A 21,560-nucleotide genomic window follows, 5' to 3' on the forward strand; every position below is an offset into this window, starting at 1 on the left:
TGCCCACCCCGCGGGAGGCACGGCGGGAAGCCGGCCGAGACGGCCCAGCCCGGTGCTAGAGGGCGCTGCGGAACCGGGCGGGGGTGGCGAGGCGGCGGCGGGGCCCGGAGTCAGGGGAGGCTGCGTGCGGTCCCCCCGCGCGCCTCCTCCCGCCCGGCGCGCTGCTCGGCCCCGCGGCCGCTGGAGGCGGGAGCGCGGAGCGAGCGCAGGAGCGCGCGCGCGCGGCGGTCCTGGCCCCCGCGGGAGCGCGGCTGCGGGGCCGAGCAGGGGCGGTAGGGGTGGGCAGGCCTCTGTCTTAGCCTGCGCAACTGCCCCCGCGCGGGCTGCGGTCCCCGGGGATGCAAGCGGTGGCGAGGCTCGGCCGGCAGGGTCCCGAGCGGCGCGGAGGCCGGCCGCGTACGGTAACGGGCCGGGCGGGGTGCGGGCGATGACTCCTGCCTGCAGGCCGCGGGCGTTGCGGCCCCCGAGTACCCGCTGAGCTCCGAGGGCCGGAGGGGGCTGGGCGGGCCTGCTCGGGGTGGGGGGAGACCCCGCGGCAGGTTCCTGCCCCACGGTGACCCAGCTCCTGCTCTCTAGCTCCGCCCTCTTTGGCCGGACCCAATCTCCAGGGGCTAAAAATATTGCCCGGAGGCTCCTGAGCGGAATCAGTTGGCGCTAAGTAGGACGCAGGGAGAGGTGACAGAGCTCTTCAGCACCCGGGCCCGAAGAGCAGACTCCAAAACGCGGTCCCGCCCACGCGCGTTCGGCACCTTTAAGCGTCCTCCCTCCGCCGCCAGGCAAGTGGGGACCCGCGGGCGGTGGCAGCGGGCACTGTGGGTCCTCTCGAGTTGCCCCGTTACCGAGAAGCTATGCCTGGCCTCCGCTACCCTGGGGACTCTGAGTCTCGCCCCTGGCTTCTCAGGAGTCCCTTAAAGCGCTCTGGAAGCCAGGACTGGAAGTTTTGCACAGTACTGACAGGGAGAATACTAGAACACGAATACTGGGTTGTGGTAGAAACGTGAGCATTTCTTCTTTAAGAAGAAATCCATTCTGTGTGCTTCCTGAGACAGGATCTGGGCCAGGCACTGTTTCTGCTGAGTAGCCGTCTGACTCAGGAGGTCAGAGGGGCGAGGCTTGCCGGTCTCTCCAGCCGGTGATTGTACCTCTAAGTCAAACAAATACATGGCCAGGGAGCCTGGATAGACATTCTCTGCGGGCCGAGTCCTGAGCAAGCTGTTTGCAATTAGTGGTTTTGTAATGAAGCGTGGGTCAGAGCCGGGGCTCTGCTATCCCTGTTTTTGGTTTTGGTTTTTGTTTTGTTTTGTTTTTTAATGTGTTACATTTGTTTATACATGTATATACATTTTTATACATTTATACACCACAGAAAACATGTGGCAATCAGAGGACAGTTTGTGGTAGTTAGCTTTCTCCTTCCGTGTGAGTCAAATGGATTAACTTGGTTGTCAGGCTTGGCTGCAAGAGCTTTTACCTACCAAGCCATCTCACCTGCCCCCCACCCCCATATGCCAGTGTTTATAGCTGGGGCTGAGGGGAGACAGAACTCCTGTCCTACAGGACGAGCCCCAGATACATGTGCTACCTGTGTGCTGGGAGTCTCAACCAAGATTTGGTTCTTGGAAGCTCCCTTGCTTTTGACCAGAGTCAGGTACAAATCGGTGCTCCCTGGGAATTCAGAGGGCATTTGGTCGGAAGGCCAACCAAAGGATTTTGCATGCCGGACCGACAGACGGTATCTCTCGGGCCAGGTGCTGTAGGGTCGATATGAAGTTGAAAAAGCAGGTGACGGTGTGCGGGGCTGCCATCTTCTGTGTAGCTGTGTTTTCACTCTACCTGATGCTGGACCGCGTGCAGCACGATCCTGCCAGACACCAGAATGGTGGCAACTTCCCCAGGGTGAGTCACACCTTGTTCTCCAGATGCAGGTCACCTGGGCTCGGGCATCTCCCCAGCAGGAGAGCTGTATGGGACAAGAACGCCCTCCTCCTCCATGGTCTTAGGGATTAGTCCTAGAGTCTCAGGCACAAATGCAGGCTACATGATCTACAGCTGAGTTGTAGATCTGGAGCTCAGGAACGCTCCTAGGCAGATTTTCCTTTTGGAGGTGAATGCCCAAGGGCTGGTGCTGGCGAAATGCATGCTCTACCACTGGGCTGTGCTCCTAGCCACAACAGGAAGTGAAAGGCAGCAGCGGCAGAAGGAGGAGGAGAAAAGTGGCCATGTATATTGCTAGACAGAGTTGAGTTCTTGGCAGACCTTGCTAATTGACTGCAGTGTTTCTTTTCCATTAAGCTGAATGCCGTCCCCAGCACCATGCTTGAGACAGGAAGTACAGGTCACTGAGCACGGGCATGTGAGATGAAATGTTTGCCTGCCCCCCCATGAGCTTCAGGGTGATGCTACTTCCAAGCCAAGTGGATAGGAGTCTGCAGGAGTGATGTGCGGAGGAGCACTTCATCCCTGTAGGCCTAGGGTCTGACCTGGCCTGAGGAGAGGGGAATCATAGGCCAGTCAGGCATCAGGTGGTGACCTCAAGCAGGAATTCTTCCGGTGACCGGGAGGGAGCCGTGAGTGATTCCTTTCTGTTCTTCTTCTTGGCAGAGCCAAATTTCTGTGCTGCAGAACCGGATCGAACAGTTGGAACAACTGTTGGAGGAGAACCATGAGATCATCAGCCACATCAAGGACTCCGTGCTGGAGCTGACAGCCAATGCAGAGGGCCCACCAGCCCTGCTGCCCTACCACACAGCCAACGGCTCCTGGGCTGTGCTCCCAGAGCCCCGGCCCAGCTTCTTCTCTGTCTCCCCCCAGGACTGCCAGTTTGCTTTGGGGGGCAGGGGTCAGAAGCCAGAACTACAGGTAAGAGCTGGAGCTGGCGGGGACCTCGTGCTGTCGACGACAGGCACTGAGCCGCGTTCCTCCCTGCAGATGTTAACTGTGTCTGAGAACTTGCCATTTGACAATGTGGAGGGTGGCGTGTGGAGGCAAGGTTTTGACATCTCCTACAGCCCAAATGACTGGGATGCTGAAGACCTGCAGGTGTTTGTGGTGCCCCACTCACACAATGATCCAGGTGAAGGCCCCGCAGGCCCGGCGCCAGGGTGTGGGGCAGGCTTCTGAGGACGAAAGACGAACATAAGGAGGGGTGCGGCTGAAGTGTGCGGCGTATTCAGGGGACCCTATTGTTGGCTCTCCCAGGCTGGATCAAGACTTTTGACAAGTACTACATGGAACAAACCCAACACATCCTCAACAGCATGGTGTCCAAGCTGCAGGAAGATCCCCGACGACGCTTTCTCTGGGCAGAAGTCTCCTTCTTCGCCAAGTGGTGGGACAACATCAGTGCCCAAAAAAAGGCAGCAGTTCGAAGGTAGTGGTGGTTAGGAAGGCGTGGGAGGGTCATTGCCTAAGCCCTAGCTGGGTGGGTTGGTCTTGCCTCATTCTGTGGGTACCAAGCTTGTGAGTATTCTCTGGCTGGAGGAGGCCAATGCATGCAGTCCCTGTCATCCTCTAGCTGCCAGGACCAAGCAAAGGGTCCCTGCCACATCCTAAGTGTGCCTTCATCCCTAGGCTGGTGGGAAACGGGCAGCTGGAGATTGCAACAGGCGGGTGGGTGATGCCAGATGAGGCCAACTCCCATTACTTTGCCTTGATTGACCAGCTCATTGAGGGACACCAGTGGCTGGAGAGAAACCTGGGTAAGTCCGGGCATGGGGGCTAGACTCTGCCCCAGAGCTGGGCCTGAGCACTGTGGCAAGATGCTGTGAGGTACAGGGATTGGCAGGAAGTTTCTCCTTTAAGAGCTGGCCTCCCAGGCACTAGGAAGCCAGAGGCCAGTCCCCAAGGTATTCAGGGCCTTTGAAATCTCTGCTCTGCATAGGTGCATCCCCTCGCTCAGGCTGGGCAGTGGACCCCTTTGGGTACAGCTCCACCATGCCTTACCTGCTGCGCCGTGCCAACCTGACCAGCATGCTGATTCAGAGGGTGCATTATGCCATCAAGAAGCACTTTGCTGCCACTCACAGCCTGGAGTTCATGTGGAGGCAGATGTGGGGTAAGGACAAGAAGGGCATGGGTATTAAAGCAGTGTAATCTTCGCTGGGGAAGAGGTTTATTAGAAATCGGACCCCGGGCTGGAGAGATGGCTCAGAGGTTAAGAGCACTGGCTGATCTTTCAGAGGTCCTGAGTTCAATTCCCAGCAACCACATGGTGGCTCACAACCATCTGTGATGAGATCTGGTGCCTTCTTCCATGAACAAGGATATATGCAGACAGAACATTGTGTACATAATACATAAATAAATCATTTAAAAAAAAAAAAAGAAAGAAATCTGACCCCTATTGTCCCTAAGGGCAGACTGCCTGAAGCAGCTCTTGTCTTGGGTTAGGAGAGAGTCATGTTGACCTCTGCTGGCTTCTGTGGGCACATGGTCCTGTAGGAGCTGTGGATTTGGAAGCCCTGGGTCCTATTCCCAGCCCACACATATCTACAGTCCTGAGTTTAGCCAGAGTCTCAATGTCTCTCAGGGCCGCCTATGGACGACTGGAATCTACACACTTGTGATGTCTTTGTGTCTAGCGGCTAACCCTGCCTGCCCGGGGCTCACCTTATGGTGTGTCTTTGCCTTCTGTAGATCCAGACTCCAGCACAGACATCTTTTGCCACATGATGCCCTTCTACAGCTATGACGTTCCACACACCTGTGGCCCTGACCCCAAGATCTGCTGCCAGTTTGATTTCAAACGTCTGCCGGGTGGGCGCATCAACTGCCCTTGGAAGGTGCCTCCGAGGGCTATTACAGAGGCCAATGTGGCTGACAGGTATCTGCTGCCAGCCCTGCTTGGGCAAGGTGGTGTTGGGTTTTGGTTTTGATCTGTGTAGCCCCAGCAGTACTCAATCCTCCTGCCTCAGTCTTCTGAGAAAGGGGTAACAGGTCTTTGCTACCACACCCAGCTGGTATTGACATTTCGCTCCTCAGAGGAGTTAGACTGAAACGTGGCTTCTGGTCTTGGCTGGGCCACACGGGACTGCATGATGCTGACCAGACCTGGAAAAAAGGGTAGACTCCGGTGGAGAGTTCAGGCCATGCATCTGCCTCCCTGGGGGGTGGGAATGGTGCTTAGCTTCTTCCCAGAATGCTTTTACTTTCCTCAGGGAAGCTGCCTTCTGATGCCCTAATAGACTGGGAGGCATTCCCCACCCCCACCCCCTTTTTTTCTTTTTGAGACGGGATCTCATATTCCAGGCTGACTGGCTTCAAACATGCCTCCATTTCCTGAGTGCTGGGTTACAAGCATGACTCACCACGCCTGGTTTATGCCCAAATCAGGGGTTTGTGAGGCCGGGCAAGCACTCTCCAAACTGAGCTACATCCCCAACCCTAAACAACTCTTTTTTTTGTTTTGCTGAGACAAAGTCTCACTATGCAGTTCTGGCTGTCCTGTAACTCACCATGTAGACCGGGCTGGCCTTGAACTCAGAGATCTGCCACCATTGCCTCCCAAGTGCCGGGACTAAAGACGTGTACCACTATGCCAGGCACCTGTCGTAAACAATTCTTACATGGGTACCATTTCCTGCAAACTTTCAGCTGCTGTCCTTCATTTGACTTAGGTTCTCTGGGTCAGCTCGAAGTCAGGCAGGTAGATCTTCTATTCACTGGGTCCAAATCCTGTTTAGATCTACCCAGTCCTGCCAGAGAGCCTCTAACCTCTGAGAAAATACCTGTCCCTTCTAAGAGAATAGTAAAGAACCTCAAAGATACCACTGTGACTAAAATTGGACCCCTACAAACGTGTTGGTTAAGGTTGATCTAAATGCCGCCTTAGCTAAACTGTTGAGAATATAGTAAGTAGCAGCGGCAGTGACTGAGGCTTGCCATCCAAGCAAGCACCAGAAAAGCTACTTTTCTTTTTCTTTTTTGGAGACAAGGTCTTGTCATGTAGCTCTGGTTTGCCCAATGCTCACTCTGTAGCTCAGGCTAACCTCAAACTTGCAGCAATCCTCCTGCCTCAGCCTCCAGGTGTTGGGATTGCAGGCACATGGCACTGTACCTGGCAGGAAAAAGCCTCTAATGACATGCTGTAAGACTCTACTGGGGGCTGGAGAGATGGCTCAGAGGTTAAGAGCACCGACTGCTCTTCAAGAGGTCCTGAGTTCAATTCCCAGCAACCACATGGTGGCTCACAACCATCTGTAATGAGATCTGGCGCCCTCTTCTGTGTACATAATAAATAAATAAATGTTTAAAAAAAAAAAAAAAGACTCTACTGGGTAGATAATATGGATAAAAAAAAAATGTTCGCATACAGTTCAAGCAAGGTACCACTCCTCATGTGTGTGTGGGGGGCTTTAGACAGTTTCATGGAGCTGCGGCTGTCCTTGAACTTGCTGTGTAGGTGAGGATGGGCTTGAACTACTGATACCCCAAAAGTGCTGGGATTACAGGCATATGCTGCCACACTCAGCAGGCCTTCTCTGTGTAGACCTGTCTGGCTTCAAACTTGGAATCTTCTTGCCTCACCTTCCCAAGTGCTGGGATTAAAAGGATGTGCCACTGTGCCTAGCTTTTCTTTTTTTCTTTTCTTTTTTGTTTGTTTGTTTTTGTTTTTGTTTTCCGAGACAGGGTTTCTTGGTGTAGTTTTGGTGCCTGTCCTGGATCTTGCTCTGTAGCCCAGGCTGGCCTCGAACTCACAGAGATCGCCTGGCTCTGCCTCCTGAGTGCTGGGATTGAAGGCGTGCGCCACCATTGTGCGGCGTGCCTAGCTTTTCATAGGAATTTTTTTTTTTTTTCTCTTTCTTTTCTTGAGACAGTATCTCATTATGTCATCCTGGCTGGCCTGGAACTCGCTATACAGATCAGGCTGGCCTCATACAAACATCTGTCTGCCTTCTGCCTCCCAAGTGCTAGAGTTAAAAATGAATGTCACCCGGCATAGCTTGCATGTGTGTGAGCCCACGTTTGTGGACGCACATGCAGGTCTGGGAGTGTATGTGGAGACCCAACATTGATGTCAGAGGTCTTCCTTGGTCTCTCTCCACCTTTATTCATTGAAAAAGCTTCTCAGCTGAACCCAGAGCTTGTCTCCAGTCTGGGCTAATCTAGCTGTGCAGCTTGCTCTGGGGAGCGTGTCTCCACCTTCTGAGCTCGGAGATTACAGTCAGGCCACCATGCCCACTGGTATTTACAGGTTTTGGGGGTGGGGCGGGGTGGCAAACTCCAGTTTTCACGCTTGCGTGACAAATATTTTATCCACTGAGCCACCTCCCCAGCTTCCTCACTGATCTTTTTAAGTCTGGGACTTCACGTTGGGCCTGTGACCTTCTGTGTTTCCAGGGCAGCCCTGCTCCTGGACCAGTACCGGAAGAAGTCCCGGCTTTTCCGAAGCAATGTTCTCCTCGTGCCGCTGGGCGATGACTTCCGGTATGACAAGCCCCAGGAGTGGGATGCCCAGTTCCTCAACTACCAGCGGCTCTTTGACTTCCTCAACAGCAAGCCTGAGCTGCATGTGCAGGTGGGAGGCGTGTGCAGACGGATCTGCGGCTGTGGGGCTGCGGCCCGGTCCTCACTGTACCAGCCCTGCTGCTGAGGGCTCCAGGTCGTTCCCAATCCTGGGCAAGGTTCCTGTGTGGATCAGAATTCATTCCCAAGTCCCCCAGCTCTTGCTAGGCCCAAAAGAGCAGGACATACAGATTTATCGCCCTTTGCTAGACAAAGTCCTCACCCCTGCCCACACCTGCAGCATTGTGGAATGGTGGCCAGAGATCCCAGGAGGCTCTGTAATTGATGGAAGCTTGTTTTGGGTCCCCACAGGCCCAGTTTGGGACCCTCTCCGAGTATTTTGATGCCCTCTATAAGAGGACGGGAGTGGAGCCCGGTGCCCGGCCTCCAGGGTTTCCTGTGCTGAGTGGAGATTTCTTCTCCTATGCTGACCGGGAGGACCACTACTGGACAGGCTATTACACTTCCCGGCCTTTCTATAAGAGCTTGGACCGAGTCCTAGAAGCCCACCTGCGGTGAGAACTGCCACCTCCCCTTGCTGAGTGAGAGTTAACCTTGGCGGTGTAGGAGGGGCGGGGTAGCGAGAGAGGACCCCATCAGTGTGTGGTGGCCCCCTGGAGAAGGTTGAACAGAACAGGAAGGCTCTGACTTCTTTCTCTGGGTAGTGGGGCAGAGGTTCTGTACAGCTTGGCTGGGGCTCATGCCCGCCGCTCTGGACTGGCTGGCCAGTACCCGCTGTCTGATTTTGCTCTTCTGACGGAAGCTCGCCGCACACTGGGCCTCTTCCAACACCACGATGCCATCACCGGAACTGCCAAGGAGGCGGTGGTAGTAGACTATGGGGTCAGGTAGGAGCCACCCCCGTGCCCCTCATCATTTCAAAGAGAGGATATGCGCGTGATTGGTGGGTAGGCTGCTGAGGGCTGGTCCTGCTGGCACGGCAGACAGCTTCCTTCCCCATGACCATCTTCTCTCAGCTTTCCCTCCTGCTCACCACAGGCTGCTGCGGTCCCTGGTGAGCCTGAAGCAGGTCATCATCAATGCTGCTCACTATCTGGTGCTGGGAGACAAGGAGACCTACGAATTTGACCCTGGGACACCCTTCTTCCAAATGGTGAGCCCCCTCCGACATCTGCTTGAGAGATCCTCTGCTGTGGGTGGGTACTACCTCAAGAGCTGCTGTTAGTGGGTACCGTTCCTCCTTTGCCTTCTTTGTTTTGGGGTACAAAGTCCATGTTTCAGGTAGTTGGTGGCTCATGGCCTGGACAGGTTGGGGTGGAGAGGAGGTTGAGCCCGGCCATCATTCTTTCCTCCTGCCCACGTCCTTGCAGGACGACAGTCGTTTAAGTCACGATGCCCTGCCAGAGCGCACAGTGATCCAGCTGGATTCCTCACCCAGGTGAGCCAGGCCTGGCTAGGTTCACAGGGGTACCCTCCACTCCCCACAGTGCAGGGCGCCCTGGTTCTGGCTACCGCCCCTGCCCCGCCGCTGCAGCAAGCTCCTGGGTCAGCCCACCTTCTACCCACAGGTTTGTGGTGCTGTTTAACCCGCTGGAACAAGAGCGGCTCAGTGTGGTGACCCTGCTGGTCAACTCCCCAAGGGTGCGAGTCCTTTCAGAGGAGGGCCAGCCCCTGTCTGTGCAGATCAGTGTGCACTGGAGCTCGGCCACTAACATGGTCCCCGATGTCTACCAGGTGAGGCAGGCTCAGTGCTCCCTGCTCAGTACCTCTCCTGGGGCCTCACTCAGCATCAACACCTGCTTCCCACTCCTGTGCTGTGCTCTGCTTCTCCCCAGGATGGAGGCAGGTGGCTTGGGGAGAGGTATTGCCCAAAGGATAGTCACTCTGGGGATTTGAGTATCCTTAGAAGGATGGTGAGGACGCTGTGGTACTAATTATAGTCCAGAGGGCAGCAACAGTGCCCTCAGCTGCTCAACAAGTATTTATTGTTTACTTCATTGTGACGGGGTCTTGCCTGTTTCCCCAACCTGGTCTCTAACTCTAATTCGGACACAAGCTTCTAATGATGATTTATTGTGTTGACTTATTAAGGATTTCATCTGTGATACGGATGAAAAATAAATGTTCAGATCTAGTTCATACCAAGCGCTGCTCGAAGCACTTAGATATTCAATTCATTGCGAATTTGTTTTTAAAGACAAGGCCTCACTGTGTAGTTCAGGTTGGCTTCAAACTTGCTATCCTCTGCTTAACCTCCTGACTGTTGGGATACAATGATGTACCATCACTCCTGGCTTTCATTAGACTCTTATGAGTGTACACAGTGATGCAGTCGTCATTTCCAGAAGCAGAGGCCCAGAGAGGTTAAGTTATTTGCCTGAGGTCGCTCAGATAGTATGTGAAGCCTGCTTCGGACCCCAGGCTCTCAACTGAGTGCTGTGCCCTTTGGCTGACAGGCGTGCAGAATGACAACTCAGAATCAGGATCCCAAAGCAGACAGGATTTTCCAGATAGAAGTGTAAGGTTCCACACTTAGCTTCAGAAAACAGAATGCAGAGGTCAAGGACGAAGGGAGCAGGCCTGTTTGGACGGCTGCTCCTCTGCTCACGCTTCCTTCTGCCTCTGGGCTCCCAGGTGTCGGTGCCCATCCGCCTGCCAGCCCTGGGTCTGGGTGTGCTGCAGTTGCAGCCAGATCTCGGTGGGCCCTACACGCTGCCGTCCTCTGTACGTGTCTACCTGAATGGTGTGAAGCTGTCCATCGGCAGGCAGACAGCATTCCCTCTCCGTGTCATAGACTCCAGCACCAGTGACTTCGCCATCAGCAATCGCTACATGCAGGTCTGGTTCTCCGGCCTTACTGGGCTCCTCAAGGTAAAGGGCCAGGCCAGGGGTGGTGGGGAGGGACCAGAGGAGGGCATGGGCATCAGGGGGGCTTGTGTACCGCTGTTCCTGGCCCCATGTGCCTCCTGTCACCTGACTCACAGTGACTTGGGTGTGAGCATGCACAGCTGTCAAGCTAACAGCGTGGCAAGGCTGAGTGTGTTAATCGTCCGCTACTGTATCTGTGAGTTGTAAAGAAGAGGAGGTCGATTTCAGCTCACAGTTAGTGAGCCTTGAGCCTCCAGTTGGGCACACCCACTGCTTTGGGGCCTGTGGTTAGGCAGCATGTCAAGGCAGGGAGCACACCTTAGGAAAGTAAATTACTTCACAGCCAGGATGCAGGAGAGAGGTTGGGTATTGTGCATACCTGTAATCAGCAGTGGAGGGAGCAGAAACAAGAGGATCAGAAGTTCAAGGTCATCTTTGGCTGCATAGCAAGTTTGAGGCCAACCTGGACTACACGAGACCCTTGTCTCAAAAAAGTTTAAAAAACTTGGGGGCTGGAGAGATGGCTCAGAGGTTAAGAGCACCAACTGCTCTTCCAGAGGTCCTGAGTTCAATTCCCAGCACCCACATGGTGACTCACAACCATCTGTAATGAGATCTGGCGCCCTCTTCTGTGTACATAATAAATAAATAAATCTTTAAAAAAAAAAAAAAAAAAAAGAAAGAAAGAAAACTTGGGTTTGGTCACATACACCTTTAATCCCAGCACTTGAGAGACTGAGACAGGAGGATCTCTGTAAATTCAAGGCCAGCCTGGTCTACACGGTGAGTTCCAGGTTAGCCCGAGTTACATAGTGAAATGGTGTCTCAAAAGAGACAGAGAGACAGAGGGAGATAGAGAGAGATGGGGGGGTGGATAAAAAGGGACTGGAACAGTCAGGGCTGTACAAAGAAACCCTGTCTCAGAAAAAAGAAAGGTGGGGCTAGAGAGGCATGCTAGGTAAGCAGTCTGTTCTGAGAAGCCCTGGGTTGGTCCCCAGCACTGGCTAGAACGGAGTGTGGTGGCACGTGCCTGTAACCCCAGCACTGGGAGGTGAAGGCAGGAGGATCAGAAGCTAAGGTCAGCCTAAGCTGGCTGGGGGTGACACGTGCCTTTAATCCCAGCACTCGGGAGGCAGGGGCAGGCGGATCTTGAGGACACCCTGGTCTAGAGAGTGAGTTCTAGGACAGCCAGGTCTGCACAGAGAAACCTTGTCTAAAAAAAAAAAAAGAAAAGGTAGAAGGGGAAGGGAAGTGGTAGAGCCCACGGTTCCCTACCTCGCTGAGTGGCAGCAGTCTGGGAACGAGCCTGTAACACACAGGCCTTATGGGGGACAGCTAAGATCCCAACCGTAGCACCGGGCTTGGCTCCTTGGGGGAAGTCAGTCCATGCCCTCCTGGGGGAGACCTGACGTGCTGGTGTGGGGCCAGGGGTCAGGGCTGTGTTTCTTGGCAGAGCATCCGAAGGGTGGATGAGGAACAGGAACAGCAGATGGAGGTGAAGGTCCTCATCTACGGCACCCGCACATCCAAGGATAAGAGTGGAGCCTACCTCTTCCTGCCTGATAGCGAGGCTAAGGTAGCCGACGCCTCACAGAGCCTGCCCGGCCTGGTGGATGGGGAGAGCCTGGGAGGGGCCTGGGAGGGGCCTGGGAGGGACCTGGTGGATGGGGAGAGCCTGGGAGGGGCCTGGGAGGGGCTTGGGAGGGCCCCGCATCACTCTTCCTCACTGCTTCCTGTATCTTGCCCTGCTGTCCTTGTTCATCGCCTTGTTGGTGGGCTGTGATCTTAACCGTAGCTCAGGCCTGCTCAGCACAGGTGGTCAGGCCAGGGCCCTGGCCGAGGACTTCTGTTGCCCCACTCTGGGTTGGTACTGTTACTTCGTCCTCTGTGCTGTGGGTTCAGTGGCCTTTGCTCTTTTTCCAGCCCTACGTCCCCAAGAAGCCCCCTGTGCTCCGTGTCACCGAAGGCCCGTTCTTCTCGGAGGTGGCTGCGTATTACGAGCACTTTCACCAAGTGGTTCGCCTATACAACCTGCCAGGTGAGCCCTGTGGGTGGGGACGGTCACCAGCAGGTGTGAGGTCCACAGGCTGGCACCTGTTCTGCCCCATCACTGTTGACAAGTAGTGTGTCCTTTGACATTGGATGCTTGACTCTTGGGGAAGAATCCAATCACCACTGCCCTGGGAGCTCCCAGGAGGAGGAGGGTGGGTAGAGCTTCCCTGGGCATAGTCACTTCTGGCTCGCCTCACTTCTGGCCGTCCCTGTGTCTAGGGGTAGAGGGTCTGTCTCTGGACATGGCATTCCTGGTAGACATCAGGGACTATGTGAACAAGGAGCTGGCCCTGCGCATCCACACGGACATTGACAGCCAGGGTACTTTCTTCACAGACCTCAATGGCTTTCAGGTACTTCTTGGGCCCCGAGGAACTTAGACTGCTTTGGCCTTCCCATACAGGTGCTGTGGGGGGCGGGGGTGTGCCGAGGGCCAGTGGCAAGTATAGGGCCAGTGAGATGGTTCAGTGGGTAAAGGCTCTTGATCAGGCCTGGGAACCTGAGTTCAATTCCTGGAACCCTGATAAAGGTGGAAGGGGGGAACCCATTCCACAGAGTTCTTCTCTGACCTCCACGTGTGTGCTGTAGCATATACACACATTTGCACACATTATATACATACACACGATTTAAAAAATATAGCTGGGCAGTGGTGGTGCTGCACGCCTTTAATCCCAGCACTCGGGAGGCAGAGGCAGGTAGATCTCTGAGTTCAAAGCCAGCCTGGTCTGCAGAGTGAGTTCTAGGACAGCCAGGGCTACACAGAGAAACTCTTTCTCAAAAAAAAAAACAACCACCAACAACAAAAAATAAAACAAAAATAGCCAGGAAAGCCTTCACACTGAGCAGCCTTCAGAACACAAGTCAGACACCATTCCTGGCTGGCTCTGAACTCTGTACCTGCAGGTACAGCCCCGGCGGTATCTGAAGAAGTTGCCCCTGCAGGCTAACTTTTACCCCATGCCAGTCATGGCCTACATCCAAGATGGACAGAGGCGCCTCACACTGCACACTGCCCAGGCCCTGGGTGTCTCCAGCCTCTCTGACGGTGAGTGGGGAACCAACCTACCCTTTGCTTCCCTCTCTCTAGACCCCACCACCCCAAAGCTTGAAAAGGGGGTGAGCCATACACAGCTCCTGTCAGTCACACTTGGGAGAAGCAGATGGGTATGGAAGGGTTATTCTCAGTGAGGGATGCCTTGGGACAAAATGAACATACTTTATGGACTCTGAGGCCTTAGAGGTCTGTCTGTCTATGGGGTATAGAGCTGGTGAGGGCTGAACTGAGTGCCGGATCAAGGCTATGTCACAGTGGTGGTGAGTGTTGAGCCTGCTTCCTCTCTGGGAGGAATGTGGCTCTCCTATCCGCTGCCAGGATTTTTTGGGATCTGTCTGTCTGAACACTCCTGAATACAGCCCATTGTCCTTGCTCAGTCAGCTGTCTGCCCCTCTGGGACATGGGACATTAAGGGATGATTATGTTCTATGCAAGGAACCTATTTTAGGGTTGGAGATAGCTTCCTGTCTGCTCAGAGTACAAAGCCGGAGACTACAGAAATCAGAGTAAGGACTGGGAGATGAAAGGGAGAATTGGCCCTCTGGGGGAAGCTCTTGTGGGTTACTGTGGTGAAAGCCTTTCTTTCTTCCCATCCATCAGCTCTGCAATGAGACCTTTCCCCCAAGCCTATTCAAATGGGAAACAGAGGTGGTCCTCCCGTCTATTGGAGGCCTTGCTGAACCTCACCTCACATGCCTTCTGCCTGTCCTCGCCATAGCCTGCTTCTGACAGGCAACACCTGTCGGGACTGCTGGGCCTTCTAGTTGTGCCGGGTAGAGCAGAGGCAAGAGAGCATGTGTCAGTCGTGAGTCTGCCCGGCCTGAGGAAGCCAGCCCACCTCAGATGAGGGCCTGCAGCCGTGTGACAGACAGGCCTCTCAGTTTTCCATCTGCTGTTGACAGTGTTCTGTGTGGCCTGTCCCCAAGAGGCTTCTGCTGGCTTAGGCCCAGGGCCCAAGACCTACTTCTGGGTCACAGAGGTCAACTGCCATGATCAGCACCCCTTTCTAGGTCCCCTGTTCTCCACCTAGAGAGGTAAGGCGGGACACCTGCACTCTGCTCTCCCAGTACCAGGAGTCCATCATTCTCTCTTCTGAGGGACTCAGCTTGTCTGTCTCACTGGCCTTTCCCTGAGTCCCTGAGGTGGAGAGTCTGCTCCCAAGGTCTGTGTCTGCTTAGCCCTGGGTTTGGCCGCCTGGAGCTTACTGTCGACCTTCCCCAGGCCAGCTGGAGGTGATCTTGGACCGACGGCTGATGCAGGATGACAACCGGGGTCTAGGCCAAGGGCTCAAAGACAACAAGATCACCTGCAACCGCTTCCGCCTCCTGTTAGAGCGGCGAACCGTGAGCCAGGAGGTAATATCTGGGCCCACTGTCCAGTGAGCTAGTGTAGGCTCGGCCTTGTGGGTTCCCAGATGTAGCCAGAGGGCAAGGGGCAGACAGCACAGCTTAATTCCCGCGTGAGGCAGGAGGCCTATGGCATTTGCTGACCCATCTCATGCCGCTTGGCAGTCCCTCCCCAGCCACACCCTGTCACCTTGCCCGTCATGTTCATCTGCCTCTGTCTTTGGTGCTCTCATCCCCCTCCCCTCCCCAGCCTGAGCATTTCCTAACCCTGACATAACCCTGCTCATCTCTCGGCTTTCTTTGCCTCACCAGCCTGGCTTTTTCTCCAAACTGGCAACCATGTTTAGGGGCTTGATCTTTTCCAGCAACACGATCAGGAGCCCGAAGGTAAGGGTCAGCGAGGGCCTTGGTGGCCTAGGGTGAGCAGGCTAGCCCTGTAGTTTGAGTCTGCTGCCTAGCATCCTGCAGGTGTGGCTTAGTCCCTTACTCCTCACGTAGATGCCGAGCCCCTGCTATGCTGTGGGAAGTAAAGGATATGGGCCAATGTGCTGCTGCCCCAGGCCCCACTAGTGAGCAGGGTCTAAGTGTCTGCGTATGGCGTGGAAGTGGGGTCTCGCTGGGCCTGCGGTACCAGGGCAGCATGGGCTGAAGAGGTGACAGACGCTGCCTGAAACAGCGGTCACCAGGCTCAGCTGTGGTGAGTGGGAACCATGCACAACGTAGAAGGCAGCCATGACGGTGTGGAAGGGAGACCCGCTGTGATTTTAGACTAAAGCAGTGCTGGCCAGCATGGCAGGCACCATCCATGTGTCCTGGCCATTTCTGGGTACTTGGATTGAACCCAGGGCTCTGTACATGTTAGGCAAGTGCACTACCACTCACTAAGCTCCGTCTCCAGTCCAGTTTTGTTTTTAGGTTGGTGTTAGTTTTGGGGTGTGTGTGTGTGTGTGTGTGTGTGTGTGTGTGTGTGTGTGACAGACAGGGTCTTATGTAGCTTGGGCTGCCCTCTTGATGTAGTAAGGATAACCTCAGGGTTATCTTTGGTTAACTTTGATTTTGGCCTCACTTGTTGCCGTGACTGGCCTTGAACTCCTGAGTTCAGTGAGCCTCTGGTCTCAGCCTCCCAAGTAGCTAAGAGCACAGACATGCCACCATGCCCAGTTACATAGGCTGTTTACTTACTTGCTTTTTTTTTTTTTTGAGACAAGGTCTCATGTAGCCCAGGCTAGCCTTCATCCTCCTGCCTCTGTTTCCCAAGGGTTAGAATTATGGGAGTATACCACCAGGCTTGCTTTTTTTTTTTTAATTTATTTATTTATTATGTATACAGTGTGCTGCTTGTGTATATCCCTTCAGGCCAGAAGAGGGCGCCAGATCTCATTACAGATGGTTGTGAGTCACCATGTGGTTGCTGGGAATTGAACTCAGGACCTCTGGAAGAGCAGTTGGTGCTCTTAACCTCTGAGCCATCTCTCCAGCCCCCCCCCCCCTTTTTTAAACGTGTAGCTGCTCAAATGAATGAGGATGAAATAAGTTGAGGTTTCTCACTCACACCAGCCACACTCCTTGGCCAGGTGTGGTGGGCGGCACGGGTCTTCAACTCTGGCACTCAGGAAATAGAGGCGGTGGATCTCTATGAGGGGAAAGCCTGGTCTGCATCGGGAGTTCCAGGGCAGCTGGTGCTACATAGTGAGACCCTGTCTCAGAACAATAAAGAGTAAAAACAAATTATACGGAGCTGGAGAGATGGCTCAGTGGTTAAGAGCATTGACTGCTCTTCCAGGGGACCCGTGTTTGATCCCAAAACTCATAGGGCAGCTCAGGGCCATCTCTAATTCCAATTCAAGGGACACTGTCTTCTTTTGGCCTCCAGGAGCACTGCATACATGAAGTGCACAGACTATATGCAGGCAACCCCCCCCCACACACACACATACACAAACTAATACTAATAAATTGTCTTTTAAATGACATTTAAGCCCCCTGTTGTTCCAAGTGGTCAGTAGCTATCACAGAAGCCATGCAGATGGTGTTTGTTAATCAGAAAACTCCATGAGCCAGTGCTGGCCTAGGGCATGGTGGAAGGGAGGGCCAGGGCAGGCTGCAGAGATCTGGGGACCACGGAAGGACCTGAGTAGGGAGGGGTGCTGTCAGGGTTTGCCCTCAGCTGTCAGGACCACAAGCAGCAGCGTGGCTGTGGGGAGACAAGGTAGGGGTGACAGTTTTAATGTTGAAACAGGAAGCCTTAGTGACTTGAAAAGCCAAGGGTAGGAGAATGGAGTCGGAGTGGCAGTCTGCGTTGAGGACATTGCAAAGCAACATGGAAGAGGAATAGGCCCTGCCCGGGCTTGAAGGGAGGCACTCAGAGGGTGGGACCAGGGTCCGGGATCCGCATAGAGAAATGGAGTGGCTGAGGAGAAAAGTCCCGCGTAAGCCCGTGAATGTGGCATCCTGGGGACCACTTGAGGAGTGGTCTTACCGGCTTGAGCTGGTGGGCCTGAGCGGCAGGCTGGCTGCGGATGTGGTGGCATCCTGCCGTGGGATAGTTAGAACACTGTCGCTGTGAGAAGCCTGTCTGCCTGTTGAGCATGCCTGCTCCTCTCTGTGGGGTAACGGCACATTCTTCATGATCGTGTTAAAGAAGACACAGAAGCGAGCCCAGTAACACAGCCCTCTCTGCATTGAGTCCCGTGAGAAGTAGCCACTCAGGAAAGGTTGGAGGTTCGGGCCTGGAGGCAGGCAGCCAGAGTCCAGGTGGCCCAGGAAAGCTGTTCTCTAAGGATCTGGCCTGCCTCTCCTGCTTCACCCCTTAGCCTGGCGCTGCTCCCTCACCTGTGTTTTGGGTCCATCTTGCAGGTCCAAGATGAGCGCTCTACCAGCTACCCGTCCCTCCTCAGCCACCTGACTTCGATGTACCTCAACACGCCTCCCCTCGCCTTGCCTGTGGCCACGAGGCAGCTCACCAGCCCTACTCTGCGCTCTTTCCACCCTCTGGCTTCTCCGCTGCCCTGTGACTTCCACCTGCTCAATCTCCGCACGCTCGCATCTGAGGTAAATGTTCCAGTGAGTGCTAAACCTTACCACCAGGTTCTGCCCCCCTCTTCCCTGTTCGGCCCTGCCTTCTGGGCAGAAGTGCTGCCCACCTCCATTGCTCTTGCCCCTGGCTGTCTTCCAGGACACCTCACCCTCAGCTGATGCCGCCCTCATCCTACACCGCAAGGGGTTCGACTGTGGCCTTGAGGCCAAGAACTTGGGCTTCAACTGTACCACAAGCCAAGGCAAGGTGAGCAGGCCCGTGTGGGAGGCAGGGCCCGGTCAGGACAGTGAAGCCCGGCCTTCCGCAGGAGCAGAGCTGAGAGCTGAGAGGGAGGCTGGGCTGGGGTTGGCAGCAGGATGAGAGGAGCAGGTGTAACCGCAGGACTCCCAGAGACAAAGGGGAGGCTGTTGATGTGGTTTTCGGTGCTGAGCTGGGCAGGAGCAGTTTCAGACAAGACCCGGAACCAGAACACGGGAGGGCCCTGTACTGAGCGAAGAGGGAAACCTGAGAAATGAAAAACTACTCACTGTGCCTTTCAAAGCATGGCTCACGGTGTCCGCTGGCCTTTGCTTGCTCTGGTGACTTGTCAAACGCAGCTTGGTGTGACAGTTCCTACACTGAGGAGCCCCAACAGGCTTGTTGGACAGACAGCAGCAAAGCCCTGTCTGAGGCTTGTTGCTTTCCTAAGATCATTGCCTTCTTACTTTTCATATTTATCTTATTTTTATTTATTTATTTTGTTTTGTTTTGTTTTTCGAGACAGGGTTTCTCTGTGTTCTTTTGTTGCCTGTCCTGGATCTCCCTTTGTAGCCCAGGCTGGCCCTCGAACTCACAGTGATCTGCCTGGCTCTGCCTCCCGAGTGCTGGGATTAAAGGCTTGTGCCACCACCGCCTGGCTCTTATTTTTATTTTTGAGACAAGGTCTTATGTAGGCTGAATACAATGTTACTGTGTGGCCAAAGCCGAGCTGAACTCCTGAGGCACCTGCCTCTCCCTCCCAAGAGTTGCAATTGTGTGTCACTGGCTCAGCTGCTTTCCCTAAGGATCTGACCGAACGCCAGGGGTCATCCTAGCGCTCGGGAGACTGAGAAAGGATTGTTGTGAGTTCGAGGGCAGCCTGGATTGCAGTGTGAGACCTTGTTTTTTTTTTTTTTTTTTTTTTTTTTTTTTTTTTTTTTTAAAGATTTATTTATTTATTATGTACACAGAAGAGGGCACCAGATCTCATTACAGATGGTTGTGAGCCACCATGTGGGTGCTGGGAATTGAACTCAGGACCTCTGGAAGAGCAGTCAGTGCTCTTAACCTCTGAGCCATCTCTCCAGCCCCGAGACCTTGTTTTAAAAAAGATGTAAGGAGGGTTGGAGATTTAGCTCAATGGCAGAGCGCAAGGCCCTGGGTTCGATCCTCAGCTCAAAAAAAAAAAAAAAAAAAGATGTAAGGAAGAACTTATCCCAGTGTTGGCAGTGCCCAGCTCAGCCGGCCTCCTCTCTCTTCACAGCTGGCCCTGGGAAGCCTCTTCCATGGCCTGGATGTGGTATTCCTGCAGCCAACCTCTTTGACTTTGCTGTACCCTCTGGCCTCACCCTCCAACAGCACGGACATCTTTGTGGAGCCCATGGAGATTGGCACCTTCCGCCTCCGCTTGGGTTAGGGTAGGGCTTCTTGTGGCCTGAAGAGAAAGTTCATCCACAGAGACCGCCTCTTAACACCAAGATGGGGTTGGACAAGTCACACTAGTATCACATCCCGTTCTGCCTCTCAGAACTGTGACAGACTGGGCTTTGCCCTTGCCTTGTCTATAGCTGCTTCTGTGTTTGGGGACAGCCTACACATCCGTGGTGAGCAGAGGCCAGTGAGACAAGGGAGAGGAGGTTCTTTGGGTTGTGAGTGGGTGCCCAGTGGGGCACAGGCTCAGGCTCCCATCCTTTTCCCAAAATGGGACGTAGGAAGAGTGGGGGCACACGGAAGAGGTCAAGGAGGCTGAGGGGGAGTAGCCCAGAGTGAGGTGACTGCAGTTATGAGCTAGGTCTAGGGGGTCCTATGGTGACATAGACCCCACATGTCCTAGTATGAGGCACAGGGGCAGAAGGGGGGGAAGGACCCATTGTTAGTGGAGCACAGGAACAGAAGGATCCCTACCTCTCCCAAGAGCTGAAGGGCTTTGCTGCTTTCTGTTCTCTGCCTCTGCTCGAAGTGCCACTGGGCCTGTATGCCCTGGCTAGTGACTGCTGGGTGGCAGGAAGGACTTGCCGAGACTCTAAATCAAGGCCAGAGGCCAGAGAACACTTCGGGAACCCACCCCCATTCTGCGCGGGTCATTTGTGATGTGTGGATTTGTGGCGGGGGTGAGAGGTGTCTCCCACCCTTCCTGCCTCTTCAGCTCACACACCACTCTCCTCACAAGTTCCTATCATAGGGTTCCTGGCCAAGTTCCTTTCCCTAGAAAGGAAACGGAGCTTCCAAGAGCCCTATGTTCGGGCACCTTGGGAAGGTACCCATGCTGGGTCCAGTGGAAGGCTGAGAGGTTAATCTTTGTTCCATCTGCAGAAATATTACTCTCCTGGTGCGTGGGACGAACAGGATGGAGACAAAATTAGGAGGCTGTATGCTTCGATGAGGCTTCATTTTAGCTTCACTTAATAGAGAATTTGTCTATACCTGGTGAAACAGGGTTGGTAAAAGTGAAAGTCCATCCCTCATGAAGACTTAGTAAGCCAAGACGAGAAAGAAGCATCATAGTCTAGATGAAGGTCCCTATCACCAGTGAAGAACCAGTGAAGTACAGGTACTCTTCTGAGAGTCAGAAACTAGCCGGGGCATGCTGTTATGTAGCAGAGTCATGGTATCACCCACCCCTCAGTTCAGATGGAGACGAAGAAGAATCATGACTGCCACTGTTTTTAAACCATAAGCTACCTAAAATATCAGTGTCAACTGAAGACCCAGCAGGGCATTCTGTGAGTTGCCTGAGTATATACATGCTCCTTCCCAAATCAGCCCATAAAATCAATGGAATTCCAGTGAGATTGGCACCTTTTGGAATCCTGCCAGTTCTGCCATTCATTTAGGAGAGTACAGGATGAGGACGTGAGGTAGTTCTGAAAGGCAGTGGTGATGTATGCTGGTGGTACCAAGGTGGGCACAAGGCACTGTACGGCAGAGTCCTCAAAGGCTTGAACTCTGCCAGCATGGGTTCAGTCATCATGATCAGATCAGAGAGACTGATGGACAACACGGAGAGTTCAGACAGACCCAGGCACACAGAAATGTGTGTATGATTTCAAGTGCAGGGAGGTGGGGGAGGTGGATTATTTAATAAATAGTTCTTTGAGACAACTAGCTATCTGTTAGTTAGAACTCTACCTCAGTTTCCCAAAAACTAGGTCTAGAGGGAAAAAAACAAAACAATTCAAGAAACACACACACACACACACACACACACACACACACACACACACACACACACACATACACATTTTAAGACAGGGCCTCACTGTGTAGCTCTGGCTGTCCTGGAATTCACTATGTAGACCAAGCTGGCCTCAAAGTCACAGAGACCCCCTCCTGCTTCTGTTTCCCCAATGTTGGGACTAAAGGCGTGTGCAACTGCACCCGGCGAGAAAATATATTTTTATACCTGATGTAGGAAGGTCTTTTCTAGACAACATGAAAACTTAACACATGATAGAGGGAAAGACTAAAAAAATGGGTTTTGCCACAAAAAAAAAAAAAA

The 21,560-nt window shown here is 53.8% G+C and overlaps 1 protein-coding gene across 1 annotated transcript; it reads left to right on the plus strand.

The window, feature by feature from the left end:
• The first annotated feature begins 253 nt into the window (after window positions 1–253).
• Window positions 254–20,815, plus strand: Man2a2 (mannosidase alpha class 2A member 2). Its single transcript, XM_059272393.1, has 25 exons — window positions 254–401; window positions 577–776; window positions 1,749–1,896; window positions 2,602–2,859; window positions 2,929–3,073; window positions 3,199–3,370; window positions 3,571–3,698; window positions 3,881–4,054; window positions 4,636–4,822; window positions 7,339–7,516; window positions 7,816–8,018; window positions 8,169–8,351; window positions 8,503–8,617; window positions 8,835–8,902; window positions 9,033–9,198; window positions 10,099–10,335; window positions 11,786–11,908; window positions 12,256–12,370; window positions 12,604–12,737; window positions 13,291–13,432; window positions 14,663–14,796; window positions 15,100–15,174; window positions 17,644–17,838; window positions 17,963–18,070; window positions 19,326–20,815. The coding sequence occupies exons 3-25, from the start codon at window positions 1,765–1,767 to the stop codon at window positions 19,476–19,478; spliced, it is 3,525 nt and encodes a 1,174-aa protein (XP_059128376.1). The 5' UTR covers window positions 254–401; window positions 577–776; window positions 1,749–1,764; the 3' UTR covers window positions 19,479–20,815.
• Window positions 20,816–21,560: the final 745 nt, after the last annotated feature.

The sequence above is a fragment of the Peromyscus eremicus genome, chromosome 1, assembly GCF_949786415.1.
Source record: "Peromyscus eremicus chromosome 1, PerEre_H2_v1, whole genome shotgun sequence".
Lineage (NCBI taxonomy): Eukaryota > Metazoa > Chordata > Mammalia > Rodentia > Cricetidae > Peromyscus > Peromyscus eremicus.

Bases quoted from the DNA above. Each gene is read 5' to 3' on its own strand.
- Man2a2 (XM_059272393.1), top strand. From the start codon at position 1,765: ATGAAGTTGAAAAAGCAGGTGACGGTGTGCGGGGCTGCCATCTTCTGT. The intron at 3,371-3,570 runs GTAGTGGTGGTT...CTTCATCCCTAG, and splicing joins AAAAAGGCAGCAGTTCGAAG to GCTGGTGGGAAACGGGCAGC. The intron at 7,517-7,815 runs GTGGGAGGCGTG...GGGTCCCCACAG, and splicing joins AGCCTGAGCTGCATGTGCAG to GCCCAGTTTGGGACCCTCTC.